This window comes from Choloepus didactylus, chromosome 17 (genome assembly GCF_015220235.1).
Source record: "Choloepus didactylus isolate mChoDid1 chromosome 17, mChoDid1.pri, whole genome shotgun sequence".
Classification (NCBI taxonomy): Eukaryota; Metazoa; Chordata; class Mammalia; order Pilosa; family Megalonychidae; genus Choloepus; species Choloepus didactylus.
This window is the reverse complement of record NC_051323.1, coordinates 59,634,173-59,652,533: the sequence shown is the minus strand read 5'-3', so window position 1 is coordinate 59,652,533 and position 18,361 is coordinate 59,634,173. Positions and strand designations below refer to the sequence as shown.

General features: G+C 32.7%; 1 protein-coding gene across 14 annotated transcripts in view; it reads left to right on the top strand.

Moving 5' to 3' along the window:
* The window catches only part of BIRC6 (baculoviral IAP repeat containing 6), a 317,621-nt gene that overhangs the window by 282,487 nt on the left and 16,773 nt on the right, over positions 1-18,361 (top strand). For 11 of the 14 annotated variants that reach the window (XM_037807172.1, XM_037807169.1, XM_037807168.1 and 8 more), the window contains 5 exons: positions 4,095-4,240; positions 4,889-4,999; positions 8,372-8,589; positions 10,005-10,166; positions 11,573-11,650. In XM_037807172.1, coding sequence (XP_037663100.1) covers positions 4,095-4,240; positions 4,889-4,999; positions 8,372-8,589; positions 10,005-10,166; positions 11,573-11,650 — 715 coding nt within the window. Of the gene's footprint in view, positions 1-1,465; positions 1,639-4,094; positions 4,241-4,888; positions 5,000-8,371; positions 8,590-10,004; positions 10,167-11,572; positions 11,651-18,361 lie in introns of those variants that run through there. The other 3 variants (XM_037807173.1, XM_037807175.1, XR_005212389.1) reach the window with 3 other exon arrangements.

Genomic DNA, 18,361 nt, shown 5'->3' with positions numbered 1-18,361 from the left:
TAAGCTGAGCTATTAGTTCACCTACTTCTGAAAGACATATTTTCCATGAAACTCTTATATTTGAATCCCCTTATCCTGGTTCCTCTAGGACTTCGATCGGTAGGAAAGAATTTCAATTCTAACCTCCTACTTTTGTTTCTGTTGGAAAAACATTTCCTAGTTTCTTCTCTTTCAGCTCTACCTCCCAAAACTCCAAAAATGAAAAGGGCCTGATTTCTTAGCCAAGAAACATTTGTTGTTTCTATATATTCTTAAAAATAGTTTCTCTGTGTGTGTGTGTGAGAGACTTTGAATAAGTTCTGTTGTTCATCAACATTTTACTTGGTGATGGAGACAGAGATGCCAACATTTATTTTAACATCTCTTCTTTGATTGCTTTAGTTGGGTTTTCCCTTGGTAGGTTGGGGAAGCATGTATTTATGGCAACTCTATTCCACCATAGCACCCAGTACATTCATTGTGTCCTGTGGAGTTTAATCTGATTTAAAAAAAAGAAATTTTTTTATATATAATCTAGAAATGAGGGTATTTTTAAAGGTTTCTCATACTTTTGTTTCTTTCTCTCATACTTCTCATTTATGCTTCCCAAGACAATAATTTTTTCAACTTTAATTTTAAATCATATTAAAAACTAAAAGTGGTACTTCAGTTTAGAAAGGGTTGAAGTAAAAATGAAAAGGACTCATAGAGTTAAAAACTAAGCTTTAAATTAATCACATAAAGCATTCATCCAATAGAGGTCTTTTCCCACTTTACTAGTGCTTTTGAGGATTATTTTCATGCTTTCTGGAGACATTAGAAGCAAATAATTATTGGCTTAAAAATCTTTCTGCTTTAATCATAATTTTTCTTAAACTGTAGTCCTGGCAAAGAGCTTTGGAACTGAGGAGTATGATGTAATGCATTGTTTTATAGGTAAAGATAGAAGTTTCATTCTCTCGTAGTTTTAGAATCTTCCTTTAAGGTACTAATTCCTAATAGTCCTTAATCTGGGCATTTCAGCATGTAGCTTCCAGATTAGTTTTTCAAAGTGGTTTACCTTTTTAAATGTTTATTTCAACTGTGTGATAGTTTTGGCTTTTAGAATTAGGAATGCAAAGGGTTGAAGTGGTCTTTATTGTTCTACCAAGAAAATGGCTCTATTAAGCTGTCTTCAGTTTATCGATTATAAAAGAACATAATTCTGATGTGGTATGTGTAGACTTACGAATATCTAAATTTATATGGGTGATAGTATTAGCAGAAGCAGTTCATATAATTAAATATTGAGGTATGGGTTTTTTTGTTTATTTTCACAAGAAAGATTTGCCCATTTTGCTCACATCCTTGTTCACATTATCTGTCACAGAGCCAAAATTTGCTTAATTTGTTAGCTGGTTAGTGGAATTCACAGCATAGTGGAAAATGTTTGCAGATAATTCTATGCAATAGTAGAAACTTCAGTTGCTTCCTCGTATTTCTTCAGGGCAGTGATCACAACCAGATTCAACGTATGCACAAAGCAGCGGATACCATGGTAGCTGCCGTCGCTGATTGCTTTTACCATGTTGGATCCATTGTCAGTCTCAAAGACCTACTTCCAGCTAGGTGCCTTGAACTCAAATAGCTTTTCACACAGACTTCAGGATGTGAGCCAAGGTATGGCCTTTTTTCATGAGCTGGGCCTACATATGGGTTGATAGAAAACTGCAACTTTTTAGAAAAGAAACTACTGGCTATAGTTTAATATCAGATGATGACCTGTTGCAGTCATCATTAGGCAGGGTAGTGTGTTTTTCATGTATTTGAAGTGCTCTCACCTTTTAGAGATGAGCCCTTTATTTTTCTGTATGTTTTTGTCAAAAGCACCAAGTAAAAGATTTTTGTTAGGACCTTCTGTAAAGGTCTATGATGTATCTATTTTATGAATCAACCATTGTCTTCAATATGAGATGCATATGATCATTTCTTTCACACATTTGATCTGAAAAATAATATTTATTTAAATTTCTGTGGATCCTTGCATGATTTTAATAATAGGAGTTTCTCCTACTGATCATCTTTTAAAAACTGGTATTAGGAAATTGGTATTCGTGAATAGGGCTTGAAATTTAGAATCAGTATAAGGGTTACCTATATGTTTGGGTGTGAATAGAGAAAGGCCCTAAATTGCTTTGATAGAGTTCCCGCTCCATCCTAGAGGTTCTTGTTTCTTGAAAGAGAAAATACCCTAATCGTGGAAAAAATAATGAGCTTCTCTCCTATATCTTTCCTTTCTTCCTAACAAGATATGTTTCTTTAAGTAAAATCTTACTTGAGAGTACAATGGATCAAACTGATTGTTAATAAATTCTAGGGAACCATCTATATTTTACTATGGTTATAACCATAACTCTTCTGTTCTGAAACAGCTTCCAGTTGTTTTCCTATCATGGTTCAGTGGCCCTGTTACTTAAGGATATTTTTTAAGCCCTGGCATTAGAGAGAGAATCATTTCCAATTGAGGAGAGAGAGAGTTCTTTGTAAATTCAAAGGGAGTACTATCAAGCAGCTTACATATTTTTCTTGACTCTCAGTGTTTGATACTGGTGGTTTCTAGCTATTGATAATGGAGAAATGGAAATCTGTTTGAGCTCCTCTACTAGAATCCTATCTTTGTTAAGAAAATGGTCAGACTCACTATTGAACTCCAGTCCCATTGTTATTTCATGGTTATAAAAGATGCAATATCTTACTTGACACTAGTAGTAAAAATATCTGATATTTCAATCTTAAAACATTTACTCTTCTTACACAAACATGCAACACATGTTTTCATGTACATACACACGCACGCAAAAACCGATGGTCGAAATGATACACGGTATAACATCTGTCATGTGACTCCCTGAGTGGCAAAGGAAAGTGGCCATGTGTTTTTTATCTACCTATAGTTAAGCACTGAATTGCTTCCAAGTACAGATTGTTATCTGTGATAAAGAATAGTTCATTTGTATTTAGTTGATATAATCATGTTTTGTTAAGGATTTTTCTACCTCCTGTTATACTTTTTATAGTTCTCCAAGGCTCCATGACCACTTTTTGAAATACTGCCTTAATGTAATAGCCAAGTCCTTTTGTTGGTAAACATGAAACTAGAAAAATGAGTGGTTGAGTTTAGATCATGGTATAAATATCTTAGTTTAACTCTTTTAAATACCCTTGTATGATTTCAGTTTGTTTTTAATTATCTACTTAATGAAAAAGATACAGATTTTAAATGAATATGCAGTAATGTCCTTATGTTTACTTATTTGAGTAATAGGTACTGAGAGATGAAATACAAAGAAGAGTGTGTTTAGTTGTTATTTTCAGGGAATCATGTCATCAACTACTACTTCACTCATATAAAAATTTAGTGGAATATTTTGACACATTATACACTGAGACACTGAGAACTTGATTATTATGACAAGAAATTTGATACAAGGTTGGGTACATTTTAGATCCTGCATAGGAACTAACACAAGAATATCTTTAATGGCCCAATGGATTATACCGTTAAACTTAATGTTTAATTAAAGGTTCTGTGTATGGAAGCATATTGGATTAAGATACACCCAATAGTGAACCTATATATTACTCTGAATTAATTCCTCTTTTTTTGGTGGGGGGCGGGGGGGGGGAGAATTAAAATATTCTGAGTGAAATACAAGTGGAATTAAAATTAAAAACCACGTGTGGTTTTGATTGCCAACTCTTATAAGACAGAGGATAGATGTATCATTTTTGGATATAGAGGTGATTTCTCTACCTCCAGTATTTATAATTACTCAAAGTGTGTTTTTAAGGGTGTGGATTTAAGGACATATCAGACATCTGAGCTTTTTATGTTATGATATTTCTACATTTATCTCGTCTGTATTTATATTTGAAGGGAAATAGCCAAACATTTGTTTATTATCCTACACATTATAGGTTGAAAAACAACAATGAATCTAATGCCTCTGGTGTATATCAGCTGTATGTCAAATGAAATGCAGACTATTATTTTGATTTTTAACTGCTATTATTGACTTATAGTCCTAAAACTTATTTTTCTTTGCATTTCTTTTCATATTAAAAAAAAAATTCAGATCTAAAAGGGAAAATGTTAAAACAGGAGTAAAACCAGATGCATCTGATCAAGAACCAGAAGGACTTACTCTTTTGGTACCAGACATTCAAAAGACTGCTGAGATAGTTTATGCAGCCACCACCAGTTTGCGACAAGCAAATCAAGGTACAGTAGCTGCTTTTCATTTGATCCAAAGATGTTCCACTGAAAACTTCCTTGCCACTTTATGTTTTTAATGGTTTTCAAGCAAGTTCATTTATATGTTTTTAATAGTTTTCAAGCAAGTTCATTTACCTAAAACTTTTGTTCTCTATCTCACTTTCAAGTTAATTATAAAATAGTCTCTAGTTGCAAAATATTTATGTCTAGTATGTGTGATTACTAAAAGTAAATTTAGTAGGCTGATACCATGCATTATAAATGTCTCTTTTCCTTCCACAGATCATAATACAGTGGCATGCCATTGTGTTAGATAGAAAGTAATACTTTAAGCCTATGTGTGAGAATTTAATTTAAATTGAAATTTTCATATATTAGCAACAGAAGATATCATTAATTCTGCATTACCTATTGTTTTTGCCTGAATGGTTGAAAACTAATTTAACATTTTGAAGTTGATAAGGTTTTTAATCCTATTTGTCATGTGTATGAAATAAAATGAAATATTTTCTTCTCAAAATAGTACAATAGGAAAAAATTGTGAAGAGGTTGGCAGATTTTTGGAATTCTAAATACTCTAGAAGTGAATTGTTCTTAGTTTTAATCTTCTAAAATGTATTCTCATGTTATTTATCTTGAAATGTTAAATAACAGAAAAAAAACTAGGTGAATACTCAAAGAAGGCGGCAATGAAACCCAAACCTTTGTCAGTATTAAAATCACTTGAAGAAAAATACGTGGCTGTCATGAAGAAATTACAGTTTGGTAAGTTGAAATTTTAACCTTCTTTTGTCAGATGTTTGCTTTTTCTTTAACATTGTTATTGAAATTTTTTCTTTATCATAAATTGAAGATTTAAAAATTTGCTTGTAATATGGATTATCCTCTATATAGGTGAAAATTTTTATCATCTTTTTATTTCTTTTGAATTCATATTTATATTTGGAAGTCATGAATTCTGTAGAATCACTATAGAAACCTGGAAAAAAAAAAACAAAAACAAAAACACGATGTCCAAAGAAGGAGGCAGAAAGGGTTGTTCTTTCTCTACCTCTCCATTTCTTATAGCCTGATCTGAAGGAAGTTAAGATCTGGGGCTTTGAATTAAGTCTGCTACCCTTACCATTTTAAACTTCATGAGATCCTTTTGAGAGAATGTAGTTACACTCTAGTTCAGTTCTAGCCTTTCCCTTCCCAAAACTCGGGGAGAGTCTTATCAATACCCCTTCCTAAGTTGTTAGTCTATAAATAAACACTTGAATTCCAAATTTTGATAACCCTTATTAACTATTATTGTTTGTTCCTCTTTTCCCGAAAGATTTTGGCTGTAAGAAAAAGAACACTAGAGTAGGAGTCAAAAAAAAATGTAGATTTTTGTCATACTGAGGTTACCAGTATAAATTTAACTTTTGCTCTACTTATCTGCCAGGTTTGCAATAAAGATAAAATGAGATAATAGATATGAAAATGATTTGGAAACAGTTAACACTCAGGTAGATCTTTGAAAACATCTTGTTCATCATCTTGAAATTGGAAGAATAGAAGAGGAGTATAAACTGATGTTCAGAAAGAAGTAACAGTTTAGCCAAGGAATCTGTGTTTTAGGGTAATTGATTAGCCATTGATTGATTGTGGCCATTTTGTTTAATAATACTTGAATTCAGGAGAATGTAATAAATAAATGTCATGTTTATTCAATCGTATATTAATGATACAAATGATTACAATGTAACAAAAATGTCCACACTCAAGGGGAGGAGAATTGATTTCCATCTTTTGAAGAGAATGTCAGAAAGCCTGTGGAAGTGTTTTACAACACCAAGCTTCTATTAGTAAAGCAACAAATTTGTTCTAGCATTCTTAGAAGAAAAGTTTCCTGAAATCTGTTAGGAATATGTGTATTTGTTGGGATTAAATATTTTAATGAATTGGTTTTGGTCCAGTTACTGGTTCATCGCAAATGTCTGTCTATGGCCTTGAAAACTACTGTAATGTTCGTGTAGTTGGAAGTGTTTACCCACATTCCATTTCTATGTATTTTTTAATCCTTTCAATCTGGAAAGTTTCATTTTACCAATATGTGCATGCTTATGGTTCCAAATGTATGAGAGATTCTGACTTACAATTATTACCTCTAAGAAATTCAGAGTTATATGTCTAGGACCCTTGATTGATGTCATATAGTCCAGAGGGTTCTCTCACACAACATTAAATCATAAACTCTCAAAGTTGGATTGACCTTAAACCTAAAAGACTTTCACTACCTACTGACTTTTAGAATCATTCAGAAAAAATACCTGTTTTTTCTGTTGGTAGTTTTTTTATAAACCACATTTTCTACTTATGTCAAACCTTTTCCAATATCATGTTTGTTCTAAAACTTGAAGATTTAATGACTGCCTCATATCCCATCATAAAATATTACTTTCATTTACTTAACCAATAACTGGACATTTAGGTAGACATTTCTACTTTTTCAGTAACATGTACAACATTTCAGTGGCCATCATTGCATATAAATATTTGTGTAAATCCAGGATTATTTTCTTAGGACACATCACCACAAGAGGAATTGCTTAGTCATGGGATATGCACTTGTTAGCAACTAGCCATTATCTTTGATTGAATACTTTAATAATTTTTTATATTAGTAGGCCTTGTTCCCTATAGATAAATAGTATAAGAGTTTTCCTCTAGCCATAGAATCTGGCCCATTTTTGTGTCTGGTGAATTGCTGTTTATAAAATTCAAAGGAAATTTGTCCTTGTAGTATGTGTAAGGCAGCCAAGTAGGGCAGATGAAATAACTACCTTTACAAGTTCATTGATAAAACATTGTAGTCTTATTGAGATGCAGTACATTTGGCCAGTAACATTTGTATGTACCATGGGTTGAAGTGCTTTAATAATACCTAATTAAATTAGATTCTACTTATACAGGATTGGTGATAGTTTCTATAAGAAATGAATTGACATTTCCTTTTTCTATATAAAAGATCTGTTTTAAAAAAGTAATACCATGAACAAGATTGTGGCACTCCTATTCCACATCAAGCCAGCCTCACTGGCAAATTGTTAAGAATGTACTATACATCTTTAAGATGTAACACTAATGCAGACCTGTGACACTATTTATAGGTCTTCCCTTTTTCTAGATTGTGTAAGCTCCTTGATAGCGGATACAATTTCCTATTTATTATTTGACCTAAAGAACCCAGCCCAGTACCTTGCACTTAGTAAGTTCTTGATAACATTTACTGAATTAATGCTAATTTTAATATAGCATTAATTTTTTTCTGTAGGTGTATATGTTTACAGATTATATAGAACACAAGATCAAAAGTTACCATTGCTTCTAATGATGGTATTGGCAGCAACTGGGGGTTTTAATTCAGTATTATAATTTATTTAAATATCTCTGTTTTAAACTGTTGAAGGGGGTAGGGTTAATCTGAATTAGTAATAAAGTTCAAATCCACTTTTTTTCTTTTCATTGTATCAATGGTTTATAAGTAAAGAACAGCTTCAGGGCCAAAGAAATTATCTAAAATTAGCTTGATTATTATATTCTGTCAAAGTACTTAGAAATTTTTTTCTTTCTCTTGAGTCACGGAATATTACCCTAATAATCTTATTTTATTTTATTAGCTGAAATTGAAAAAATAATGCACAAGTAAATTTTAGCCTAGCCTTTTTATTCTGATTCCAAATCAATGCAAATGTTTACTTATTCTGTTTTTTAAAATGAAATATGAGAATACCTCCTGTCATTTTGTATTCTGAATTATTATAAACCACTTATTTTAAGAATAAATTTTCTACTACCTTGCATTGTCATTTAGCTACTTGACTAGTGTATCTACACTGTAGATTAAAAATCAGTTATTGATTTTGCCTCCATTACATATTCCATCCATCCAACAATGTTATACACATATGATATGTATCTGTTGAATAAACCTTATAGTTTGCTGTTCTTCCATGTTGCAGTCTTTCCATTTTGGGTGGAAGAAGGGCAAGTGATTTGTTTGTGATTTTTGTCATTACAACTATATTCTATTCCGGTTCCATTTTTTTCAGTGTTTTTTTTTTGTTTGTTTCTTTTGTTTGTTTTTTTGTTTTTGTTTTTGTTTTTAAGATACATTTGAGATGGTTTCTGAAGATGAAGATGGGAAATTGGGTTTTAAAGTAAATTACCACTACATGTCTCAGGTGAAAAACGCAAATGATGCAAACAGTGCTGCCAGAGCCCGCCGTCTTGCCCAGGAAGCTGTGACACTGTCAACATCCCTGCCTCTTTCATCGTCCTCTAGTGTGTTTGTGCGTTGTGATGAGGAGCGACTAGACATCATGAAGGTAGAAAAGGCAACTTTTTTCCTTATTTCCCGAGCATATCAAAGTATGCTAAGATTCATACAAAATACTAGAAATAGCATTAATTTTAATAAATTTAATAAAAATTTTATTGATCATTTTGAACCTCAGTGAAAGTCCCTTTCTAATGTTAGTTTCTGAGTATGTAGAAAAATAAAATTTAGAAGAACTAACAAAAAAGCCACCTTCCTTGAGCAAACCTTATATATAGCCTATCACAGTTCTACAGCATATTATCAAAGCATTTAATGCTAACCATAGAAAAGAAGTTGCAGGATTTCTTCCTTGTCATCCAAGGTACTTCTCTCATGTCTTCTACTATCACTCTTCAAAAATTAGTCTTTTTTCTTTTCTTGGAAATTTATGTATTTAAAAATACATAATGACTATGAATCAAGTAAAATTAGCACAGTAATACATAATTTCACCTTTATGTTTTGACATCACGGTGATAGCTTAAATTCCAAGAGATTGTTGGAATCAAAAATTCTAAGGGAAAAAAGTCTTTTATAACATTCATGATTTAAGTTAAATCATGGGTTTTGGCTTCCTTAGATCAGAGCTGAAACTATTGACCCTGGGATTTGGGGAGATTTTGTTTTCTTGTTTGTTTACTTGCTTGTATGCTCATTTTACTTATTTGAATACTTTTTCAGTAGAAATTTCAAACTTTTGCTATTTAGCCACACTCTTATCTGTTCCTTCTTACAAACAATAGAACCCTTAGGGAAGCATTTTATCGCCAACTGGACCACACAAGTTCAAATTGTGAGTTTGTTAGTTTTATCCTAAGCATTATGCTTTACCTCAAGGATCCCAGCATAGAGGCTCAAAGCATAAATCAGACTTGAGTCTGATTGAGTCTCTGGTGCCATTTGCCTCCACACACCAAAGGCTTTGTTGCTCATGCATTGCACAATAAATACCTGCTGAATGGCTCAAAAGAAGTTCATTAACTCATTCTGGCACTCACTGTCAGATTCTCTGCTGTTTCTTGAACTACCAGTAATCCTAAGGGAAATACTTACTGTTTTCTCAAAACCTTTTAGTCATAAGATGTTACATGTGCACTTTTCTTCTGTTACCTATTTGTCTCATTACTCCAGAGACAAATATTTAAAAGTAAGTTATTTCTTAAAGCAGTAACTTATCTGAAGATTTAAAGCAGAAAGCTACGGTCGTACCTTTGAGATAGAATAACGAGTGCTAGAATCTCAATTTTAATTTTAAATTTCATATTTAACACATTCTGGGAGGTATACAGAGATAGGATGTAAGAGGATTGTTCCTATTTCATGCCAGGTTTTGTATTGTTTTTTTTGTTTGTTTTTTCTTTCTTAAATGTCAGTGTTTAGGAATATAACATAGGCTTTTGTGTTCTTATATATGTATACTAGGTTCTGATAACTGGCCCAGCAGACACTCCTTATGCAAATGGATGCTTTGAGTTTGATGTGTATTTTCCTCAAGATTATCCTGGTTCACCCCCTCTTGTGAATCTAGAGACAACTGGTGGTCATAGCGTACGATTCAATCCGAACCTTTATAACGACGGCAAGGTAATGTAACTGCATTATTTTGTGCCAATATATTGTATCCAGAGGTTCTTTGTGATTTGAATAGAAATTTTGTTTTAGTTATCTTCTCTTCCCTGTGTGAACAGTTTAGACTGAAAAAGGAGAGAAGACGGCTGAAAGGGGCAGAAATGCTACAGTGTTAAGAAGCACTTAGTTTTAAGAAGTTACTAAGGGATTAACTTCAACAACATATTCCTTGGTTGATGGACAGCTTCCCCCACTCAGAATACAGTAGAGGCATGTGTCTCTTTCTGCCTCCCACCTTTTTTTATTTTCCTCATCTCCAATCCCATTTATTTTTTTACAAGTACCTGAAGGTAGTTGAATGGCATAAGCCTATTACTATGCCCTTTTTTGCATATCATAACTTTTCTTGCCATCATAACTGCTTGTTTTCTGTGATGCATGTAATTGGCAACTTATTTTTAAGGTTTAAGTTTATGTTAAAATGTTTTCACCTTTTCTTGTATTCCCACCCCCCCCCAAAAAAAAACTGACAAAAAGGTATAATAAAAATCATCTCATTGCAGTAAACCTTTTAAAATTAGATTTAAAAGAAAATTAGGATCTCAAAGTAAATTTGGACAGTTTTGGGATTTCAACAATAAATTCTGTGCTGAGAATATTCGATGTTTAAAAAACACTGGAAGATGAGAAGAAATATATAGACTTCATAAGCAGACACTTATTTGATGATGTAAAAATAGCAAGTGCTTGGAGTTGTTCTTTTTTTAATTAAAGATGTCCCTAAGTTTTCCCTTGGTTTTGTCTTCTTAATTTCAGAAGTTACAGCCTGCCTCAAGTCTGTGGTTACCAGCTATAATTTTATCCCCATCATTAGTTGAAATCATAGTTTTCTGGTTTTATTGCAGAAGATTTAACCAGGGGCAGACTTTCCTTCCTTTGAGGGAGAGCAAAGAACAGGTATTTTGCAGCTGAACAGAAAAGTGGAAATATATTGCAACAAATTGAATATAGAGGCAGTTACGAAAATCAGACTGTCTTCTATTAAGCTATATCATATTGTCAAAAATTTGAAAGAGATTTACAATAATGGAAAACAGTACCATTCTTCCGACTAAAATTTTTTATAGTTTTGAAAAGTTATTTTTTCATAAAAAATATTATTTATGTTAACCTGTAATAGGTTATCATTCATTTTCCATTGTGAAGAAATTCTAATGCCAAACAGATTTTAGATCACATTTGAAAATGCCAATTTGTTTTAATAGATCAAACTTTAGGGTTTTGTTTAGGAGCATAAAATGAGGTACTTTGACATATTAGCATTTCATTTTTACTTACTAGTTTTGTGACAGTTTGCTTTTAAACATTTCTTTCAATTCATTTTAAGCTTTTTTCTTCTTTTTCTTCTTCTTCTTCCTCAGGTGTGTTTAAGCATTTTGAATACATGGCATGGAAGACCAGAAGAAAAATGGAACCCTCAGACCTCAAGCTTTTTGCAAGTAAACAGATTTCTTTGACAGTTTTACTTACAAAATAAGAAAACTATGTATGTTTTTTAAAAAATTTTTTAATGTCCAGGAATAAAACATAGTAAATATTTTTTAAAAATTGATAGACAGGAAATACATATTAAATAGCTTATAGGTATGCAGTTAGTACAGCGAATTCTCATCTAAAATTTAGATTCTCAAGTCAGGGCATATGGCAAAAATTGAACATTGTCAAAATTTCCTTTAAAAAATCCATGAATTGCCCTTAAAATACACCATGGCACAGCAAAATGCTTAATAACACAAATTTGTCTCTCCCATCTTCCAGTCACTATAAGACTTGAATTCTGAATGGAAATGTGAATAGAACTTAATGCATTATTAATATTACATATTTTTTCAGAGATGATATAGGTCTTCTTAATGTGGTTAGTAGTCTGACTCATCTGAAGCCGAGAATCTCAGAAGTACTATCCTGCAGTTCATAAAACTTGAGATCTGTAGTTCTTATTTTGCAAAGTTTTCAATACACAGATTTTATAACTTTGTATTAGGTTAATTTGAAAAAATCACTTGAGCCCATATTAAAAATGTCACATAATATCCCAACAAAGTGATGGAAAGGTAAGCATATTTATAATGTGAATTAACTTTGCTGCTTGTTCTTTTGGGAAACAGAAACAATTGTTGGTACATAGTAGTTTAAACTCACATTTACATCATGAATTACCCCCGGGTAAGCCTACTAAAGTTGACTTACCTGGAAAAGATTCTTTTCCTGCATTCTTATTTTTAATTAGGTGACAGAAGATGTGAAAATAATTCTTAAGGCTATCACTTCTTTTGTTTCTCTGAAAACAACCTCCTAGTATCCTTATGAGTTAAAAAATCAGTACTACAATGCAGTTTTTCTTTTTTGCTGATGCTGAAACCAAGAAAAAAAGAGGTTACATGTTTATGCGAAGTAACGTAAGGAAGTTGAAATTAACAGACTTAGAATATTTCTCAGAGTAATTGCTTCTTTATTTTAGAAATGATGAATATATCAGTTCTGATCCAAACACTTTAAAACATTTTTTCTGTATTTGCATGTTTTGTTACTGTTGTAAACATAATCTAAGCTTATGATGAGTTTAACTATGAAAGGAAACTCAGAGATGTCATACTTTTGATGAAGTAAATTAGATTTACATTAGAATTGGAATAGATTTTTGAAATTTTTGCTGAGTTTATGTAGTTTTTCTCATAAATGTACAATTTTCACATTTTTGTATAAAATTTGATTTGTTTTTAACTTTTATATTGGCTATAAATCTAATATATACCAAAAAATCCTGTGAACTAAACTGATACTCAAGAGTTAAATTTTACAAGTTTGGAATTTTAGTACCCAGACATGAAAATTATCTTTTCTATATATCCCTGTTAGGTTTTTTGTAGTATGCATATTTACATATTTCATGCAGTCATAATTAACGTAGTGCATAAAGTATTGTTGCACCATTCTCTTTGCTTTACATTAGAGCATTTCCATTTTTTTAAACTTATAATTACTATATAATAAACTTTTGAGGTCATACAGTATTCATATGCTATTTCCCCAATATTGACTTAGCAATTTATTTTCAATTTTTTTAGTTTACAAATAATATTGTTTCTATATTTTAGAGAGTTTCCTGAGGCTAGATACCTGTGTCCAGGACAAGATTTACTTGAGGAAGTACTGGGGGAGGCTGTTTCTTTCTGTTTCTCTTACCAGGTTTTCATTTCTCCTTACTACTTTCTATTATTTAATCAAGTGGTATTTGTCATCATGAACTATTTTGATAATAAAGGATTATGTATTTTTAGCATCTCTCACTGTAACCTTTTAAATTCCCATCCTTTTAGAAAAAAATCCCAACTCAAAAGTGAAAATGGTTAAGAAAGTCATTCAACTCTTTATTTCAGTGTTTTTATGTTTTGATGACACTCATCTATTTAATATTGCTCAGCAATGTTCTTGTATTATTTTTGCAATCATTTGTCAAGGAAATACAGAAATATTTTTAAAATTAAACAAACTTTGGATTTTTCTCCACTGCTTTTGGTTAGCTAGATACTTTCTGAAGGTATTTAAGAAAAGTCCACGATGTCCATGGTACCCTCTTCATTGAACTATGTACTATGTAGAATATAAACATTGTTTTAAGAATCATAAACTATAAAATCCTTTATCAATGGAAGTGAGGTGGTATCTATATACCTAGTGAGTTTATTTTAAGAGTCAAGTCTGGTCATGTATGTATTCTATAAAATTTCATATCTACATTGTAAAATTATGATGATAATTATTGTAGGAATCATTTGGTTGGAAGAAACGGAAACCCATTGGAGCTGACTTAAGAAGGTCTGATTAAAGAGGTCTAATATGTAAGGGACCTCTGGTACACAAAAGTTAAGAAGTATAAGCTAGATGGGGGAATAACCCTGGGAAGTAGCCATCTGGTGCCAAGTAAGCACATAGGGTGTTTGTGTGTGAGAGAGAGCGAGCAGGATAGGAATTGACACCTATCTTGCTTATCGGTATTCTTTGCCTTTGCCCACCAGCTTTTTTCTTCACACATCAGCATTCACAGTGCTCCATCATGACCATCTCAAAAACAGAAGCTTCCATCTCCAAGTCTACTTCATCTTCCAATTCTCTTTCCCACATCTAACTGAGTAGCACTTCCCAAATTCACATTCCTATGAAAGAGACTCTAGCTTAAATTGGATCCAAGTGAGTTTTAGTGGTCTAGTTGTGTGGTCATGTCATATGCAACAAGTTTGGGTAGAAGTGTTCAGCAGAAATATAATGTGAGTCACATATGTAATTTTAAATTTTCTGGTAGCCACATTAAAATCAGAAAAAGAGGCACTTGAAACTTATTTTAATAATATATTTTATTTAATCAGATATCTTCAAAATATTATCATTTAACATGTAATCCATATTCAAAAATTAACAATGAGATATTTAATATTAATTTTTCATATTAAATTTTCAAAATCTAGTGTGTAGTGTATATTTGCAGTACATCATAATTTGGATCCTAAATTCTCATTGGAAATGCTTGGTTTGTGTTTAGATTTCATAAAGTTTACAGTAGATTCACAAGCCCAAGTTGTTCCAAACATATTTAAGAGTTTTCCAATTACCAAATTGAGTATCAAAATAAATTTCTTTTAATAGTCATATCCATATTGATAGGACTGGTTCATCTTTTTAGAAGAAATGATTTGACTTAGAACCAAAAGCATATCAGGTTGAAAACTATGTCCAAGTTGAGTAAACTCACTCTTACATTAATTACATTTTAACATCAAATTCAGGAGGTATTGCATAAATTATAAAACGACTCTTAATGTATACTATCACCAAAGTGTTCTTCACATTTTTCTTATAGTTTTCAAATCAAATTTACATAATTCTGCCAGTTACAATTAAAACAGTTATGTTAGAAAATGTGTAACATCATTATTGGTGTTTATTGCTAAAGGATTCAATTTCAAAATAAATTCCTATATCTTTCTAAGTCACAAATAAGCTTTTTTTTCCTTTTTTTAATTTCAGTTTAATTTTGGTATATTCACATACCGTGCAGTCATCCACACTGTACAATCAGTTCTTCACAGTACCATCATATAGTTACGCATTCATCACCACAGTCAATTTTTGAACATTTTCATTACTCAAAAAAAGAAAGTAAAAAAGACTACCCAAAACATTCTATCCTCCTCTATTATTCATTTAATTTTTGCCCCTATTTTTCTACTCATCTGTCTATACACTGGATAAAGGGAATGTGAACTACAAGGTTTTCACAATCCCACAGTCACACAATGTAAGCTATATAGTTATACAATCGTTTTTAAGAACCAGAGCTACTGAGTTGTAGTTCAACAGTTGGGTATTTCCTTCTAGCTATTCCAGTATGCTATAAACTAAAAAGGGATATCTATATAATACATAAGACTAATCTCCAGAATGACCTCTCATCTCCATTTGAAATCTCTCAGTCACTAAAACTTTATTTTGTTTCCTTTCTCTTCCCTTTTTGGTCAAGAAGGTTTTCAATCCCATGATGCCGGGTCCAGGCTCATTCTCAGGAGTCATGTCCCACGTAGGCGGGAGGGCAGTGAGTTTACCCGCCGAGGCACAAATAAGCTTTTACTTTCTTTGCAGCATCAAATTAACTTGTTCACGTGCAGTGTGTTATCAGTGAGAAATAATGGGGAGAGAAAGGCTAAACAATAATTTGAGAACGTACTATAAGGTCTTTGGTGTCAATAAGGAGTTTTGATTCTGTTTGATTCTATAAGGGAAACATGTCAAAGTTTTATTCAGGTCAAAATACCATTAGTGTGGTGGTGCATGTAAGTGCATGGTACATGGAAAATGCAGGAAGAAATGGATTCTGGGAAGCCAACCAGATTATTGAAGTTGTATAGTGAGAGGTAGTGGAGGACCTGAACCTAAAGCAGGAATTATGTTAATGGCAGGATGCAGGAAGGGATTTCATTTGAATGGCCTACTGTGAATAAAATGACAAGATAGATTCCCGAGGTAATCTAAAAAATGACTAGTCTTCCAGCATTAATACAATACTCTTTTCCTGTACCAAGCCCTGTGTATATAATGGATGACATGTAGATTATTAAGGAACTGCTTCATTTATAGTGAACTGAAGTTTTATTCCAAGCAAAAAGGTTATGAAAAAATGTTCCAAAGATACATTAACCTCCCGGAAAATATATGGTACAGGGAGAGCATAAACTTCTTTGACAATTTTTAGATAGAATCCTAGAGTCTCTCAGTTAAAAGTAATATATCAGAATCTTCAGTTAAAAATAACATCATCATGATCAAATTTAGAACATTTTCATTTGTATTTCTTATGTATCAGACCAAGTCAAACAATAAAATCCTCTAACAAAATAAAACATGAAAGTAAAGGAAGTCGAAAATTAATTATAATATATCCCATATTAATAGAAGAGGAATATAATTGAAAAGGGAAGATGGAAAGGAACTAACAACTATGCCCTAGAAGGTTATTTCACAAGTGTCTGATTTGAATTAGGGTAAAGCATATAGCCAGAGAAAAACTAACTTTCCTTTAATGATACATTCAGTTTCAAAAACATGAGATCCTTGTCTAAGAATTGCGTATATTAAATGTTTTTCTGTAGTTGACCCTGGCCTCAATAACATATTTCTCTAGGTCATGTTTAACTGTATCTACTTTTAGTTCACATATTTTAGGTACAAGTTGCCTTTTAAAATTTTTTCTAAGGAACTATATCCCTTCACTTCTAAGGTGCATATCCATGACATTGTTTAATCACCTTGCCTAATAAAAGTTCTGTTGCTGTTAAGCATCTTTACTTTTATGATGTGGTATTCATTATCTGACGTTTTCATGGCTCCAAAGACATATTAGCTAGTTACTTAGCTATATTAGCTAGGAATGTTAAATTAGCTAGGAGTCAGCTCTCTAACATGTGCTGCATCTGGAGAAAAAAAGCCTCTTTATAAATAAGAGGGGAGTTGAATTGCTCTTAAAGCTTTGAGACCACCTTGCCAGTAAGAGCTTTTGGCAGTACTATGGCAGTTAATTTTCTGTAAAATAAAAATCTCACTGTCTTATGCATAATATTACTTACAAGTGAATATTATTAAGAGAGCTTAGTTAGGCAAGCGCATGAAAAGATCAACAAATACTGAAATATTTTGAATTACAAATCAAAACAACAGTGAAATGCCCTTCACGTTCACAAGGATGGCTGGTTTTTTTTGTTTGTTTGCTTTTGTTTTTGTTTTTTTAATTAAGAAAAGTAAAATGGAAATAACAAGTGTTGGCAAGGATGTGGAGAAATTGGAAATCTCACACATTGCTGGTATAAAGGCAAAATGGTGTAGCCACTGTGGAAAACAGTTTGACAGTTCATCAAAAAGTTAGACATGGGAGGGAGTACCATATGACCTGGAAATTCCACTCCTAGCTATACACAAAATAATTGAAAACAGGGACTTAACCAGGTGGTTGAACACCAGTGTTCATAGCAGCATTTTTTCACAATAACCAAAAGGTAGAAACAACCAAAATGTTCCATCGATAGAAGAATGGGTAAAAAAGAAAAATCTGGTACATACATACAGTGGAATAATATCCTTAAAAAATAATGAAATTCTGATATATGCTACACTGTGGATGAACCTTCAAAACATGCTAAGTGAGAGAAACCAGGGAGACTCCCACCCCGATCAAGATGGCCAAGTGAGACGCTTAGGGCTCTGTTCTCCTACAGAAGCTTTGAACAGTCAGCAAGAACTGGCAGAAACATCTTTCTCAAAAGTCCAGCTAACAGTTAAATGACTATAGCCTAATCAAGAAAAGGGCTATTTAAAAGCCGTAGGATCTTGTAGTGCCCTGGTAACCCCTCCCTCACTCCTCACTAGCTCAGTGGGGTGCCAGCCTGCACTCCCTGTGAAGGACCCTGGTTTGGGGGGGGGGGTAGTAAAATAACCCTTTTGCACATACTGGGAGCATTATGTCTGGCCCCTTCTGTCTGGTGGTGGCCTGAGGGACTCACCATCCCAGGACTTCCCTGCTTGTAGAAGGCAGCTCACAGGACTGTCCCACAGAACACTGTGGGAGAGCAGTCAAGTGGCTGCCCGAGGCAGGGGATTGCTGA